Source organism: Arvicola amphibius, chromosome 8 (assembly GCF_903992535.2).
Source record: "Arvicola amphibius chromosome 8, mArvAmp1.2, whole genome shotgun sequence".
NCBI lineage: Eukaryota > Metazoa > Chordata > Mammalia > Rodentia > Cricetidae > Arvicola > Arvicola amphibius.
In genome coordinates, this window is record NC_052054.1 from 104,828,493 (window position 1) to 104,846,407 (window position 17,915).

The 17,915-nt window shown below is 44.3% G+C and overlaps 1 protein-coding gene across 5 annotated transcripts in view; it reads right to left on the reverse strand.

Moving 5' to 3' along the window:
* The window catches only part of Eif4e2 (eukaryotic translation initiation factor 4E family member 2), a 28,026-nt gene extending 10,529 nt beyond the window's left edge, over positions 1–17,497 (reverse strand). For 2 of the 5 annotated variants that reach the window (XM_038339060.1, XM_038339059.1), the window contains exons 1-6: positions 17,416–17,497; positions 11,247–11,361; positions 9,854–9,988; positions 5,340–5,444; positions 3,685–3,837; positions 3,452–3,588 (exon numbers count right to left, since the gene is read on the reverse strand). In XM_038339060.1, the coding sequence (XP_038194988.1) occupies positions 3,452–3,588; positions 3,685–3,837; positions 5,340–5,444; positions 9,854–9,988; positions 11,247–11,361; positions 17,416–17,435 (665 nt within the window). In that variant the 5' untranslated portion in view covers positions 17,436–17,497. Of the gene's footprint in view, positions 1–1,664; positions 1,928–3,451; positions 3,589–3,684; positions 3,838–5,339; positions 5,445–9,853; positions 9,989–11,246; positions 11,362–13,976; positions 14,006–16,935; positions 17,166–17,415 lie in introns of those variants that run through there. The other 3 variants (XM_038339056.1, XM_038339058.1, XM_038339057.1) reach the window with 3 other exon arrangements.
* Between the last annotated feature and the right edge of the window lie 418 nt (positions 17,498–17,915).

Consider the following 17,915-nt stretch of genomic DNA (forward strand, 5'->3'; position numbering starts at 1 on the left):
ATGATGAGAAGCCATGAGCTAGGCATGAACTGGGCATGGTGGCACACACCTCTAATCCCAGTACTCTGATGTGAGTTGGGGGCCAGTGTGGACTACATGGCAAGTTCCAGAGCTGTGACCTGGCACAAACACAAGTGAGTAAGCTGTCTTTTTAGGGAGAGTGAGCAGCACAAGGACCAAGCAAAGGAGCTTGTCTGTGGGGCAATGCTGCAGAAAACCGCAGCAGGCAGGGTGATCAGGGAAGGCTGGAAAGACACACAGGTGACAGACACTAGAAATTGGCGGAAACACAGAAAGCTGGGGTAATGCTTGAGTGAGGAAGCTGAGCAACTCCTAAACACACGCCCTTCACTCTTAGCCCTCATCTCCAGAGGACGTGGGAGACAGCCATTACTGCCGGTGTTCTTGAGTCTCAGCGGACGCTGGGAGCCACAAGGAACAGACCAAGGCAGCCGTGCTGACACCTCACCAGTGGCCAGGACCTGAAGGGGCCTGGCCTCAGTCTGCTGCTGACAGGCACCAACTCTGGAAAGTGGCATCAAGTTTATTTGCTGGCACAGCTACGATGCACACGTATCCCACGGTGAAAAATAAGGTAGAAGGCCCAAGAAAGCCAGTGTTTGACATGTGCTCCACAGACGACAGGCTTGCTGCGTCCCAGCAAATCTCCTTTTTCTAGATACGTCAATTTGGAGAATGTGCTGAAGCAGCACTGGCATGGACATTTCCAGAACACAGAGTCTAAGGTCTCACTGTGTGTTCTGTGGACTCCTAGGTCACACAAAGACCAGGATTAAGTCAGCCAGCTGGTATTAAGGAGTGTTCTGCTGCCAGACTGGATGAGGCACTCTGGAAAACTCAACCTTGTAGTTACTCCCCACTCAAGCAACCCAGAGTTCACAAAAATGCTTTTTAATTTTTGTTTTGGGGATAGCTAACAAAGCTTGCTGAAACTCTCCATGCAGGGTAAGGCCTGAAAGCCAAGCTGCACACACACATAAGCAAAGCCATAGGACTCACAAGGCAAGTGTACATTCAGATTACCTCAGGGGCAAATTTCCCCAAGATGAAGGCACCTCTTACACTAGAGCTGGCACAGTAACTCTGGGCTAGGAGGAAGGAAGGGCTCTCTCATCAAGCAAGACTACCAAAGAGAAAGACAATCTACTCTGCAAGGAAAGGGAGGAGGCTGCCAAGCGGCTTTGGCACCAGAGAGAATACCCCATTAGCACAAAGCAAAAAAGTATGTATGTACAGCCACAGACAGACAGAAGCAGGGCTTTAGCTCCAAGCAAGAGATTTCTATGAACTAAAAGCAAATGGAAGTTAGCAAAGAAAAGCCAAGAATACCCCTTCTCCAAATTTAAGAGACTTTCTAGCTGGACCTGAACTCAGCGGCTACTCTGGGCCAGCCATCGGTCTAACTGGATGGACACTAATACACTTGAGCACCAGGCAGTCGGGGCTTACTTTGTTAGATGTCACCTCCTTATGTCACACCGCAAGAGTCCAAGAATAAGGTACCATATGACTACACAATAGGCTTGTGGATTCCCTGAATGGCCCTGCATGGAGAAGTCTGTGTGCCATCCCTTGATAATGGTGACAGTCAATCCAAAGGCCACATCTTGATGCACCATAAAGAGCAAGAGCATGAGACAAGCTGGTTTAGCACCATTTATTTGTGATCTCAGCTGTTGTTGGAGCTGCTGCTGTCAGCCTGTTCTCAAAGCATAACATGCTCTTCCGTTCCTCTTGTCCAGGACAGAAGGGTCTTCCAGGTGGCACGCCAACAGAACAAGAGACTCCGATGACGCCAGCTTCAATGATGGTGCCATCCAGAGAGGGAGAGTGTCATGGCACATTCAATCGCGGCTTCCAGAGGTTTTGAAAAAGGAGCCTTTGGGGGCCCAGCCTGCCTGGCATTCTAGTGGAAGTGCAAAAGGTAGCTCATTGGGAGAGGAAAGAGAGTGGGGAGCAAGGGAAAGTGGCATCTGGGTCTTGAGGAGGGTGTTACAGCTGCAGGGCGGGAGTCCCAGAGGCTCTAAGTCCTGGAAGGACTTGTTCATGGGATTTTACAAGTCAAGATGAACTGCCTCCAGGTATCAGAAAGGGAGAACAGTGGGGAGTGAATGGAACGACCTTTTCCCTTTCCTAACCAGGTTAAAAGGGAACCTAGCAAACAAGAATACTAGGGAAAGATGCAGACCTTTAGAGCTTGGACTAAACCTGGCAGGAGGGTAGGCACTAGTCTATCCTGCAGCAGAGAGTAAGACAGACCTTCTCTAAGAAAAATAGCAGTGATACAGGATTGCTGAGATAAGCAACCAGGTCCATAGATGGGAAATGAGTGCTGGTCGCTCCAGTGAGTCAGAGCTAGCCATCGGATATAAGACCAATTCCCATGGCAGTACTCCCAGTTAAAAACTGGCACCTAGCTGGTAGAAGCAAACTCCACCCACAACATCATATGTGAACACATGGGAAAGAGTCTCACATAGTATCCCTGCTGAACAAAACTACTGGCTCACTATTAGTTTTGAATAGGAATGGCATGATTATGACATTATACTAATGATGACAGCAATAATACTTGGCCCTGTAAGAGCTTTCTTGTTCTAAGGACCCTTAGTTACAAAGATTAAGCCAGCCTTACCACGCCTTACTATTTATTCATGTATTCTTATCTTATAGCTGGAGAAACTGAAACAGACTTGCCAAAGGCACATACTGACTCAGGGCCACAGGAGACAATAAACATAAAGAGACCTGACTCCTGGCTGGCTTTCCATCCTCCTTTGAGACAGTCTGGCAGCCACTCCCCTAACCTATTCATAATGACCTGAGCTTATCTCTGTCACTAACCCTGAAGGAGCAAGCCCTTACCAGTGATTTCCAAAGTGGATAGCACTTATTGTCTTCTTTGTCCCATGACTCTACCTTCCTTCCTTCCGTTCTCCTGGCTCACAATCTACCCTACTTCCTCTAGACTTGAGTTCTAAACATAGAAAATGGAGTCACCATCCCTGATAAGAAGTCAATCTCCCAAGACAAAGAAAACAGACTAAAGCTAACAGGTTAAACAGACATGCAAAGGTGGGGTCAGGGTGGGCAGGGAAGAGGAGTTTATTATTCAAATTGTCTTTAAAAACAGCCATGAAAAAAAAAAAAACCTCTGAAAGAGCTTTGTCTTTCATTTTAAATAGTGGTTAGCAGAGGAAAGATAAGACAGCCTGTAAAAATGAAGCCAGCCCAGGCAGGAAAACTGGGGTTCTGCTTCACAACCCCTCACAGTAGGTCCTTGGAGCCTCACTAACAAGAACTTCAGCAAGTGGCCAAAGCCCTACTCCACAAGTCAGTGTCATGTATGACCACATGTGTCTGGGCCCAACTATGGAGCTACTTCTGCTAAGCTCAGGGACCTATTCCCCCCAAACCCCCCAACACGTACTTGATGCTGTCGGTGTGAGTTTTGTATTCCATAATGGTGTTGGGAGGTAGGTTAAGCACGCGCCGAAGAGTATCCCGGATTCGGGCTGTGGTTGCTTGGTCGCTGGCGGTCTTATTCCATATAGAAATAATGTCCTCCTAAGGGAGGAACAGAATGAATTATCAAACCACCAGAAGCAGCAATGAGAGTAGCAGTGGCAACATAAGAAAGAACACTGGCCTGGACTGACTTACCTGAAAGCGGACAGAGACCACAGCCCCGCAGATCTCCTCCCCAACCATGAATTGCTCCCCCAACATGGCCAGGATTAGATTTTCCCAGCAGCGAGATGCTAAGCCCTTCCGAAGTCGAATAATCCACTTGCCACCATTTTTATTTGCATCATCCTATAGAATGAGAGAAAGCATCGAGGTGAATACTGGTCCACAGTGTTATCTCTGAATACCAAAGGAACACCTCTGCAGACCAGGGCAGTCTGCTCACACTCTAATTCAACATTACTTCAATATCATTGAGAGACAAAATAGGAGGGAAAAAAGACATCCTTGATCTAAATCATTTGAGAACAACAAACTAACTAACTAACTAACTAACTAACTAACTAACTAACTAAATATATCTTTTAAAAAGAATTGACTTTTGCCAGAACTATTATTTTAGGAACCCAAGTGAAATAATGTCCCACTTTAAACATAGACCATAACCACCACTTGCTAAAAGCTGACTGTCACTAAGTACCAAGTACACAGACAAAAGTTCAGATCTTAACTCAGACACAACCTAGTAGAGACAGACAACAAGTTAATCACAGTCACACAGTCTAAAAAGTCTTACTGTAATAGTGCACACATGACAGTGAGAGCATATGGCTAGAGCCCTCAGAGGAAGCACATACGCTGGTTGTGAGGAAACACTTAACATGTAAAACAGGTGAAGGATGCTGAGGGCAGTGGGAGGAATACGTCTCAGAGCCAGGGATATGTGAACAAGAAGGGCTGACTGCAGGGAAGGAAAGATTTTGATATCTTCTAGAACATTTCTCCTCCCTAGAAAATGCTCTGGCACTAGAATATGTGTTGCACAAGACTGCAGTTAAATAACAGCTCTGCAAAGAGATCAGAGCTCACCTCTGGGTCTGCAGTTACCAGTTTTTTCTTACCTCTTTAATCTTCTACCTACTAAGCAAATGCATTTCATATACACGTACACATAGACACAAGTTCTATGGGAACAAGAACATTTTAAAAAGCTTTTTACCCCTGTAACAACACCATTTAAGTGACAGAGCCTATGATGGTCTCAATAAGAATGGTCCCCAGAGGCTCATATATTTGAATTCATAGTCAACAAGGAGTGACACTTTTTGAAAGAATTAGAAGGATTAAGAAGTGTGGCTTTGTTAAAGTGTGTTTCAGGGGTTGGGGGGGGGTGGATGGTGGGGTTTCAAAAGCCCACACTAAACCCAGAGTCTCAGTCTCTTTCTCTCTCCCCCTCCCTCCCTATGGATCAGGATATTCAGCTACTGTTCCCCAGTGCCTGACTGCATGCCATCATGGTCTCGGCCACTATAATGCACTAAACCTCTGAAACTGTAAGCAAGTCCCAACGAAATGCTTTGTCTTATAATAGCTGCTTTGGTTATGACGTCTCTTATAGCAATACAATAGTAACTAAACTAGCACCATCTTTAAAGTCATCCTGCAGCCACAACCCAAGAATACATACAATTACATCAATGTCTTTTCCTAGAGGTACAGACTTCCAAAATTTATCAAATAATGTTACAGCTTCAAGAGAAAACTTCAAAATGGTTTTCATTTTGGTAGGGCTTAAATTAAAAGGAGAAGAAAAGAAAAAAGAAAACAAACCCACTCTCAAAAGTCCTCACCTCCCACATAGGTTTAATTCCTTCTTTGAAGAGATGAAAGTCACTGTGGCCTGTCAGGTCCCCAGGACGTACCATGTGGCTGTAAAACTTCCAGAACTGCTCCACCTGCAGAAAAAAGAGCCAAGAGTACAAGAACTTTTTCTCTTCTTTGCATGGACACAAAACTGTGTTACTGAAGAAGAGAAACATGGGAGACACTGCCTCAGCTACCTCCTTTGGGGGGCACACTTCATTTAGAGTAGGGTAGAAAAAAGAGCATATTAGAAAAAAGCCTATCATATTCTGTATTTGGTTTGAGACATGGTTTCTTATTTAAGAAACTATGTCTGGCTAATACAGTTTAATCAAAGGAAAAAACAAAAGCAAAAGAAAACAAAAATACAACATAGTCCCAGGGGATCCAATACCCTCTTCAGACTTCTTTGGGTACTGCACACGTGTATTGCATAGATACACATTCAGCCAAACACTAAACTAATACAGATAAAATAAACCTAAAATCTAAAAACAACAATAAAAAATCTTGGTGAAAAATGCTGGCCTCAGCTAACAGCAAGTAACACTGACATATACCTCCTGCCAACATGCAGTAACAAAACCAGCTTTTTGCACAACTGAAACCCTTCTGTCTAAGGTATGTCAAGTACCACAGGGCTGCACTTGCCTACACTCATAGAGCCAAATCTTACTTTTTTCTTTTTCTTTAAACAGGGTCTCTCACTGTAGCCCAGACGGGCCTAGGGCTAGGGTTTCTATTCCTCCTCTCAGCTTGAAAGATTTTTTTCTCCTTGATTTACCTTAAATTTCTGAAGAAAACTAGATTTCTATTTTTCTTTCAAATGTATTTATGCTCTTGTAATTCACCAGGAGCTAGGGGTTTGGGATCATCCAGATGAAACTACATAGTGAGACACTGCCTCAAAAACAACGAAGCCGGGCGGTGGTGGCGCACGCCTTTAATCCCAGCACTCGGGAGGCAGAGGCAGGCGGATCTCTGTGAGTTCGAGACCAGCCTGGTCTACAAGAGCTAGCTCCAGGACAGGCTCTAAAGCTGCAGAGAAACCCTGTCTCGAAAAACCAAAACAAACAAACAAACAAACAAACAACAAACGGGCTGGTGCTCAGTGGTTCATTTCACAGCATCCACACTAGGTGGCTCACAACTGTCTATAAATACAACACCAGGGATCTGATGCTCTCTTCTGTAGACACTCAGCAGGCATACACACACACACACACACACACACACACACACACACACACACACACATGCATACAAACACACACAAAATTTACAAACAGTAACAACAACAAAACCCCAAATCACTTATAATCATCATTCTGGTCCCCAGTGATCTATAGAGGCCACCTGTAGGCACTAGCAGTAAGGAGGCACTTTAGGAAGTGGAGACATGGATACTACTAGTAACTATCAAGACCACACTCAAGAAATTGTGTAGCAGGAAACAGGTACTGGCAAAAATTCAGGCCCCTGTTAAATCTAGATAGCAAGAGAAACTGACTTATCACATGAAATAGTTGTTTTCTCCAGCTGCCTTCCAGAACAGAACATGTGAAATGTCTTCTACATTTCAAAGTCAGAAACTAATGCCATCTACAGGATTTTAAAGCAATACTTCATCTCTGCAACTGCTCGGTCTATCTGTACATACAGTAATTTGGAATATTAAATGGTTATACACATATAGTGAGCACTAATCTAAGCTTTTACCCACCCTAACAATTGAAAAAACTAAGTAAGCTCATGAGAACCAAGGCTTACTGTGAACTAGGAATGGAAGAATGTGGTGGGGACAAAATATATTAATTTCTTAGGCAAGAATTATTTGATGGTTAGGTCTCCAGATCTTATAGACAAAATACACAAATTTGTATCCAAGCCAAAAGAGAGATAAAATAAAAAAAGCTTAAGAAATAGCATTAAGGGGCTAGATAGAGATCTCAGTGGTTATAAGCATACACTGCTCTTCCTAAGGAGCTGATTCAATTTCCAGCATTCACATCAAGTGGCTTATAATTGCTTAAAACACCAAATCCAAGGGGACCGATCTGACACTTCTGTACTCTGTGGGCACTTGCATTCATGTGCACACACTCCCATAAATAAGATAATAAAAAGAAATAGTATTAAACTTTGAAAGATTTTTTTTAAAAAAGATTTTTTTTTTTTTTTTTGGATTTTTGAGACAGGGTTTCCCTGCAGTTTCTATTAAAAAAGATTTTTATTTATTTATTGGTTTTTTGAGACAGGGTCTCTCTGTGTAACAGCTCTGGCTGTCCTGGAATTCGCTTTGTAGATCAGGCTGGTCTTGAACTCATAACTCACAGAGATCCACCTGCCTCTGCCTCCCGAGTGCTGGGATTAAAGGTGTGTACCACTACCACCACCTGGCTAAGATTTTTATTTTTAATTGTGTGTGTGTGTGTGTGTCTGTGTACATGCCCTCAAGGCCAGAATTCCTGGGAGCTGGCATTACAGGAAGTAGTGAGCTATCAGACATGGGTGCTGGGAATGTGGCTTACAGCTGCCATTTCTCAGGAGGCTGAGCAAAAGATTCACAAGTTCCAAACCAGACTAAGGTCTAGCAAGACCCTGTCTCAAAACAAACAAAATCACAACTTGTGCTGGTGTCTGGTTCTGTGATAGGTGGACTCCAACCTTCTCAAATGTCTGATGAGAAAAGGAGCTGCAACGACTCCTAGAGGTCTTTTCTGAGTCTCTTTTCTGAGTCACTGAGCTGTATTTTTGGCTTGAAGTAGAACTTTTGAAAAGCCATCTTTTTGGGCTGGAGAGATGACTCAGTGATTATGAGTATTTGTTGTGCTTCTAGATGACTAGTTTGACCCCCAGAACCCACAACAGGAGGCTCACAACCACCTGTAACTCCAGTTCTAGTGAATCCAATGCCCACTGAGGATGCCTACAAGTATGTATGCATATATACACATACACGTAAACAATAGTAAAAAAAAAATAACCTTTACACCAGATGTGGTGGCAGAAGCAGTAAGATCTTGGTGAGTTTAAGGCCAGGCTGGTCTACATAGTAACTTCTAGGCCAGCATAGTTAGACTCTGCCTCAGAAAGGAAGGAAGGTGGGGAGGAAAGGAGAGGGGGGGGGGGGAAGGAAAAAAAGAAACTAAAAAAAAAACAAAAACAAAAAAAACCCCAAAACCAAACAACAAACAAAAAAACCCGCAAACCAAACAAACAAACAAAACCGGAGCTACTGCTTTGGATTTGAAAAAGGATTCATTATCATTACTTCTCTGGGAGGGATTACTACCACAGGCCATTTCTTTCTTGGTTTTTCATTGGGACAGGGTTTCTTTGTGTAGCCCTGGCTGTCCTGGAGATCACTTTGTATGTGTGGTTGGCCTCCAACTCAGGGATTCAATTGCCTCTGCCTCATGAGTGCTGAGATTAAAGACATGTGCCACCATGCCTGGCTACCATGCCTGGCTACAAACCGTGGATTATGATAGCAGACTTTAGGCTGTATTACTTGTCCAGTGAATACTGAGGGTATTGATGGCAAACCTCTTAGTACCACAAGGAAAGAAAATTAAAAACAAAATCTGCTTGTTTCCGTGGGATAAACTCACATTTCTTTTTTTTACTTTTTTTTCTAAATAGGAAAAATGCAAGACATAATCACAGTTATTCCAAACTAATTTAACAGAACCCTGAGTGGAAATGTCTTTCCCTGTTTTCTCTGATCCTAATGTTTAACCAATTGTTCCTAACATAGCAGCTGTCACAGCACACGGACACTAGTCTAACATTCCCACATAACAGACAATCAAAACTTCTCTGATGGCTTCTGTGTTAGAAATAAGCGGATAAACTGGATGTGGCAGTTCACATCTGTAATCCTAGAACTTGAGACAGGGCTGTGGCAAGCATCAGGTCAGCTGGGTTACACAGCAAGACCCACGCTCAGAAAACCGATTCTGTACACAGACTGAGCATAGGGGTACAGGAGAATCTCTGCTGAACAAGACACACTGGTGTTAGTCGTATGTAGTTAAGGTCTCTGAACTTACAAATGTAGTAAAGAGCCAGAAGTGAAGGTAAGGGCGGGCTGGGGTGAGAAGGAGCCCGAGCACTCTGTAGTGATGGCATCTACAAATTTGTCAGAATTTAATTTCATGAGGACAGATACCATACAATAAAGCTGTGTCTCTGTATATAAGGACTCAATAAATACCTGCTCAAATAAGAAACTTCAAAACAAAACATCCCCCTTTCTTTTTTATTATTTTGCGTATGCCTTTCTGATCAAAGCTACCATTCCCATATTTAGATTACCTAAATGTTACCTGTGGATACTAAAGACAAACCTAAGAATTGAACAAACAGGATCTTAGGAGTGCAAGCCCGTCTAGTAAGGAAACCAGACTGTTTAACAGGTTACTAAGACAGTAGACAGTGACAGAAACGCAGGGACAAATGCCATGCCAACGGATAGTCCACCAGACTAAGTACTCACCGAGGCAAAGGTACCAATCTGCTTGATGTTCTGCTCATAGCTCTGTGAGCTAGTGGGACGGCCGGGGGTTCTCCTAGAGTACCAGAAGGTGTAGTTGTACTGCAGGGGATGTTCTGCTGGTCCAGGGACAACAGCCTGGGAAGTCCAGAAGGTAAGTTAGTTCATGGCATTTGTCACAAGGATGTGAGTCCAAACATTTACTGTACTGCCCTTTTTATAATATTTAGTTTTGGTTTTTTTTTTTTTTTTGTGTGTGTGTGTGTACACATGCACATACGCGTGCATGCATGTGTATTGCTTGTGGAGGCCAGGAAAGGGCTTGTAACTATTTGGCATGGGTGCTGAGAACCAAACTCTGGTCTTCTGTAAGAATGGCAAGTGCTCCTAACTACTAAATCATCTCTTCAGCACCTTGTTTTTTAAATTATGATTATTTTTCTTATCATGCATATGTGTGAAAGACTAAATGTGGGAGTATGCATGCCATGGTGTGTGTGGAGATCAGAGAACAATTTTTAGAGTTGGTTCTTTCTTTCTCTCTGTGGGATCCAAGGACTGAACTTAGATCACCAGGCTTGAAGCTGATGAGCCATTTCTCTGATCCTTAATCAACATGTTACAGTGTTACACCGACTAGTCCTGGTGTTACAGATCTTTAATTCCAGCACTGGGACGCAGAGGCAGACAGATCTGTGAGTTTGAGGCCACTTAGGTCTTTTACTCCCTAAGTTTTCTCTATCCCAAGTCACTTTTTAATGTGTACTACTGCTGACTGAAGAGTCTAAAATAGCAGTGTGTAGGACTGAATTACTGAGCGGCCTTTAAAGAAGCAGCAGTTGAGAACCTTGACTCCCCCATCTCACATGAGAATACTGTAAAGCAACTCCAAGACCCACAACAGAGAAAGTTCTAAGTTCCAAAATTAACTCTATAGTCATTTCACTATTTTTTCAAACTTGTAATTATAACTGCATACTAAGGATTCACTGTGACATTTCCATATATGCATCCACCAGGCTCTGGTCACACCTAGTGACCCATGCACTCTTTGCTACCCTTTTCTGTCCTCTCTATACCTTTTCCCTTGTGTTCAGTGCTAAGAATTGAACCCAAAGTCTTATACCCACCCACGAAGCAGTACCCCAAGTCTCACAATCCTTTCATGTCTCTGTAAGTGTATTTGTGGTCATGAGAGTATGCACATGTATGTGTACATGCACAAGAGCACACGGAGGGAAGGAGTCTCTCCAGCCCCCCGCAACCTTTTATTTTTAGAACAAATCAAAGATCCCAAGAGTACCTGCCATCAAGTTACTCTGCCATCGTTAGATACACAAACAACCCAGGCTCACAGCTACAGGTAACTACACCCGAATTACAACCCAAAACATACCTTCCTCTTGCCGCTGCTCTGGTTCTTATCTCGTTCTGTTTTTTCCTTCTCACCATCTTTCTGTGTGCTGTTTTCTTCATTCTGATCGTGGTCTCCACTGTCATCATCTTTTAAGCTAAGTGGGAAAGCAAATTAATGTCATTCCATGACTAAACTATTTTTGTTACCTAACAAAACTATAAGGGCACAGAATTATCACAAAACTAGCCCAAAGTCACTCAATTCACAGCCCTATGAGATGTATCTGTGAAAAGGGCAAAAGGCGAGAACTAAGCAATAACTACCATTAAATTAGCTAACTTGTGATCCCCAACCATCAGTCTTTCTATTTCCCATCAGCAGCATAACAAAGCAGTTAAAAGGGTGGTTTTTGTTGTCAAAAATAAGTCAGTAATGAGAATTTCTGGGCAAATAATTCCTTTGACATCTGAAAGTTAAAAACTTGCCCATCTATATATACTGCTACATCCTCTCCTTCCCACCTCTCTCCTAGCTGTTCTCCTTTTATGTCTTAGGTCTATTTTCTTCTCCAGTCGTTTAATTATCAATTTCTAAGTGGGTCTAACACAAATCTTTCCTCTGTTTTCTAAATGTGACTCTGTTATTTAACCTGTATTCATAAGACTCTCAATTGTCAGCTTCTATTACCTATCCTCTAGAATAAAGTACAACACCAAAAGTTTTTCAGAAGACTTTAGAAGCTGAGTCATGTCCAGTGCCATAGTCCTCTCCTCCCCAGCAAACTTTCTCTATGACAAACACCTCGCCTCCAACCCAAGGTGCCATTCTTCCCTGACTGTTTCTTTCTCAAGTCAGAGGGTTTCTAAAGATCTATTTATTTGTGTGTTTTATGTACATGAATGTTCTGTCTTCATGCACACCAGAAGAGGGCATCAGATCCCATTAAAGATGCCACCATATGGTTGCTGGGAAGTAAGTTCAGGGACCTCTGAAAGAGCAGCTAGTGCTCGAACCACTGAGTCATCTCTCCAGCCTGAGTAAAAGGGTTTCTTCAGAGCAGTATCACACACCATCTCAGTATCACTGGCACTCAAAACAAGGTGACACTGAATAAAGGTTTAATTTAAAAAAAAGGAGGAATGGAAGTGTTCTTGTCTCATAAGCTGAGTTAAATGTGAAAACACCTAAGACCCACCAGATGCAGACAAATCAAACAGGTAAGAGCAAAGATAAGAGCACCATTTGCTTAATTTGGTATGATGGTTTAGTAGACAGGGCACCTTGCAGACCTGAGTTCAATCCCTGTAACCTACATTCTGGAATGAGAGCCTACTCCTGCTAAGTTGTCCTCTGACTTTTATACATATACTTAAAAAAGAAAAAAAGGAGAAAAAAATAGAACTCATAGCTGGGCGATGGTGGCACATGCTCTTAATCTCAGCACTTGGGAGGCAGAGGCAGGTAGATCTTTGTGTTCAAGGCCAGCCTGGACTACAGAGTGAGCTCCAGGACAGCTGCACAGAGGAACCCTGTCTCAAAAACAAAACAAAAAAACACACAACACACAAAAAGAATAGCATTTACTCTAGAATTAGACCATTCACCCATCTGTTTTCTCCTGGATCACTTTTGGGCTCTATGACAGTATATACACAGAAACAGAATTGGGTATTTTCAAGACAGTTACCAGAAGCACCTTTTATAGCTCAGATATCATCCTACACAGAGACATAAATATGGTGTAGAGCACTGTACATTTGGAAAGTGGTAGGGTTTTTGTCTATAAAATCTTTAATGCTCGACACATAAAACACACCTATAAATAGTAGGATGGATGAGCTAGCCATGTTGGGGTGTCTGCTCTGCCCATGTGGCAGCCATATTGTAGGGGATACTCAAGTAGCCTCTCCCTGTGATACAGACTCCCTATTCCCACCCTGGTCAAGACCCAACTAGGTAAGGCATAGGAGCAAAATGCAGTTCAGTCTGCCTAATAACCTATTCCTCTCTACACTGATTTCATCAAGGAGAGCAAAGACCAAGGATTTAGACAGAGGCAGCTATAGGGTCCATGAAAGAAGTAAGACTTACAGCAAAAGAAGGGGTAGCCAGTTCAGAGAGAATGGAGAAGGGAACTGATGAGGACGGCCATCAGAAGCACCATCAGTGTTTATGAACTTCCTTTCTTGAGTAAACTTGTATTGTTTAGCTCCCTTTTCAAAATGAGTCTGACATGGACAAAGGTCCGTGGATTAAAAATTACCAACATTAACCAAGAATCTCACTAGCTACCAGAGTGCCTGTCTCCAAGAACCGTGGAGATAAGGTATACAAAGCCTTAACCTGGTGCAAAGGCCCATTCTGTTTCCATGTCCCAAAGCATCTTCTGCCTGTTACCTGAACCCCTTCCACTCCTGCTGTGTCCCCCTAGGTGCAGTTCCCTAATCTCTTCCCACCCTACCTTGTCTAGCATGTAGTCACGCCTCCACTGCTGGTTCTCTGCTTGTCAGTACTCACTTTCAGGACCCCATTCTTGGAATGTTTCCCCACTCTCTCCCAATATGGCTAAATTAAACTCCCCAGTTTTGCTCTTAATACAAACAAAATATTTGTCTTAGCTGTACTGTCAAGGCCAATGTTTTTGTCTTCTGACCAAGAACAACTCTTCTGTGGGCACACCCCAGAAAACTTTTGTTTTCTTTTCTGCTGCTAATCTCTACTATAGCCTGAGGCTCCCTCATTAGGTTTTGGTTCAAGAAGGACAGTCACCTAGGATCTCCCATTTTTTCCAGCTCCAAGAAAAATGTTATGTTCTTTTCCTTTTTAGTGGTTTTCCTTCAGTCACTACTAGGAAACAGAAAACAAAAACAATTAAGTCAGAGAAAAAAAAACAATGCTATTATCATTCTGATACCATCTTAGACTCCTTTGTAAGCCAGCAAATAGGAACCTTAATGGACTGACTTCATTTTGCGTCCTCATGCTATGGCCTTTGTTTTAGTTTTGGTGAGGCTGATAGTAGACCCCAGCACCTCCTTCATGGGAGGCAAGGGTTTCATTTCACCAATGAACAACAGAAACAGCCCCAGTACTTTCCTTTTTCGGTTTTATGAGATAGGGTCTCTGTGGAGTCCTGGCTGTCCTACCCTAGAGCTCACAGAGACACACCTGCCTCTGCCCGAGGGCTGGGGTCAAGGGTGTGATGCTACACCACACCTGGCCAGCTCTTATTTCTTGAAGAAGTTGTTAACTAAATAACCTGCTCTCTGTGCCTACACCTAAGGCAAAAGTTTTACAACTGACTTTTCAGAAGCTGCTATTCCAGGCTTGAAGCTGGATTTGAGCCAAGGAACAGTCACACTGAAACAGCAGCACTCCACAGACTGCCCAATTTATGTTCAGACTAAGTGACAAGCTTCTGTTTCAGTATTTCCCAACACCTTCTGCACTAGGCTTAATACTGTGCAGGTAAGAACTTGATCTAATTCCCCACTATACCTCTAGCTTCAGACACAAGCATAAAGCAAACATGTTGAATTAATAGATCTCCAAAATCAAAATGATATCAAATTGGGTGGTTTAGAAACACTTAATAGGCCAAAAGCTAACAATAGAAAGGGATTGTAAAAAATGGACCAAATTAAGCCTGGCATCTAAAAATGCAGGATCTGAAAACCAAGTTTATCATAGTTGGTACTATAATTCTTGAGAGAGCATCTTAGGGTTTTACACGTTAATAACAAGAAAGGCAACTAGTCTGGTGGTGGTGGCGCACGCCTTTAATCCCAACACTCGGGAGGCAGAGGCAGGCGGATCTCTGTGAGTTTGAGGCCAGCCTGGTCTACAAGAGCTAGTTCCAGAATAGGCTCCAAAAGCTGCAGAGAAACCCTGTCTCGAACCCCCCCCCTCAAAAAAGGCAACTAGACCTAGTGAACTGGTGAGTCTCACCACTACCTTTTAAAGCCATTCCCAGCTTTGATTACACTCACAGAAGCAGAGCCCTCGTATTAGAGGTCAGAGCTCCTTGTTAATCTGTGTCCATCAGATCATACTACTGCACTCATTGATGACTGCACAATAATTCTGGGAAATTTCAGGAAATGTAATGAAGCATGCAGACTCCAGATATGGAACAAGAGTCTACAAACTGCAGCATTTCACATGAGAACCCGAAATCACAAAACCAAAACTAGGGGCAAGGGTATATGATCGCTAATTGCTAATTTCAAATGAAACCAAGCTTTTATTTTTGTTTTGTTTTTCTGTAATTTAGAAGGCAGGTGTTAAAAAGATCCACTCCTTAAAACAGCCAATAGTTACAAATATTTAAAGCCATCAGCAAAGTGTTGATCAAGGCACCACGAACAAAGCCGAGCTGGGCCTTTAGGCTATCTTGCACTAGTTACTTAGCCTTGAGGAGCCTAAGATCTCTTCTGCAGAGTTATCATAAAGAAGACAGTGGGAAATAGAGGACAACATGATACATATAATAGGAAAGCAGAAGGGGGAAACCAACTACATGGGAATCAGTTAGAGGAGAGAGACCATGGGGAGGGAGTACAGTAGGGGATAAGAAAGAATGAGAACAAAGTACTAATACTTTGAATGAAGGAGTCATAACAGAACCTGTTACTTTATGCTAACCTAAAAAAGCTTAAAAAAAAAGTTCAGAATGAGAATGGCCCCACTGGCTCACATATTTGAATGCCTTGTCACCATGGAGGGGAACTGTCTGAAAGGATGACAAGGATTAGGAGGTATGGCCTTGTTGAAGGAGTCCTAAGGTGTCTCTTCACAACAGCAGAACACTGTCTAAGACAGTGGCCATTATAACCACCCTTATCTGAGACAGATGGCCCAAAAACTATTTTCTTGGGATGCTGTTTGATTTGCTCGAAGAAGAAAAGGAAGGATGGAAAGGCTTCAGATAGGAAGCTAGGAACTGCAGGACTTAGGATGGGAGGCCAAGAGGGTTGCTCTCCTGCTGGGCTCAGCAAAGCAGCAAGCTGGAGAAGACAACTGCTTTTCTCAGAAAGCAGTTCCCTCAGCCACCATGAAAAGCTGCGAAGAGCTGCCTTGCCGGCTGGCATCCCAATACTTCTTGCACACCAGAAACACTGCAGCTTCTCCACCTAAGGTGGTTCCACTTTACCCACACACCTCATTATCAGCATTTTACACAAGGACCTCTAAGCACTGTAGAGTGTGCTCTGCTCTTGTCAGGTGGGTTCTAATCACTAGGGAACTTAGAGCAAGAGTTCAGAGTGGAGAACTTTTGTACTGGCAAAAACATTTGGTGGGCGCAGAGCTGAAAAATGCAGGCCTCTGAATGAGACTACAGATTAGATTACTTTAAACAAGGAGGGAGCGTTACAAAAAGGAGCACTACGGAAAGATACAATTCTTGTGAAATACTAATTTAAGTGCTGTTAAATGAAAGGAAAATTATTTTTAAATGCAAAAAGATATCATCATTAAGAGGGGAATGCTCCTCCCCTCTTAATATTTTATATTTTATATTTCTTCTCTGTACTTCCCAACTGTTCGGAGCTGGAATTAGGGATGAGAGTAGGTACTTGGAAAGAATGCAGCAGTGGGCAGCCCCCTAAGAGTTGGAAGATAGGAACTAGGGAGGGGGTGGGGCTGGGGAGGAAGCAGAAAGGATCTCAGACGAAAAAAGCATTCCGTACTCGAGAGGCCACAGTACTCAGTGCGACTGCCCCATTACCTCATCGCAGCTGCCCAACGCTACGACACGGGCTCTGTTACAGTCCCCGCTTGCAGAAGACAAAACCGAGGTTCAGAAGGGAGAGGTGACCTTCCCAGGACGTGGAGCGAGTGCGGGTGTGAAGCCGCGTTCAGAGAGAAGGCAGCAAGGCTGCAGAAACACCCGAAGCGCCGAGGTCCCGCCCCTCCACGCCGCCGGCAGCCCGCACCCACCAGGGCGGGGCGTCCGAAAAAAAATCTCCTTCCGGGCGGTGCGGCCTCCCCTCCCCCGGCCCGCGCCGCGCCGGGGTCCGGCGGCTCAGGGGTCCCGGCGACCTCGGCCGCGCTCTCCCGGCCCCGTCGGGCCCGCGGGCGCAGGGAGGCTCGGGCCACGGCGGCCCGGGAGCAAGCGGCTCGGCTGAGTGCGCGCCCGGCCCCGGCGGGAGCGGTCCCGGGGGACGGTTGGGGGAAGGGGCCCCGGGGGCGGCCACGCGTCACTCACGCGTCGAACTTGTTGTTCATCCTCTCGCCGCCGCTGTCGCCACTGCCTCACGGAGTGACTTCCGCTCTGCCCGGTCCTTTCGTCAAGGGCCCGGCTACTTCCGGTTGACGAGCAGCTTAGCGGAACGTTGGCGCGCAGGCCGGGTGCGGGGCCTCTTTCCCTGACGGGTGGCCTAGTCTCGGCGGACTTTATCGCGGTCGTCTTCGTGAGGCGTTGAATGCTGTTTTACGCAGCCGGCCATCTGCTTTAAACTCCCCGTGGATTCCAGGGGAAATGTCAGCACACTAACCCTTAGTAAATGGTGCCTAAATGTTCACCTCCGAGCTGATCCTTTGCCGTTGGTGTTTGTAGAGGACGAGAAAGGACCCCAAACAAATCCGTTCTTCTGGCTCTTGGGAAGTGGAGGCAGGAAGATCCAGACCAGTCTGGACAGCAGAGCGAGTTCGAGGCCAGCCTGGCCTACATGAGAACCACCCTGGCGTGGGTTAAGTGAGGAAAAA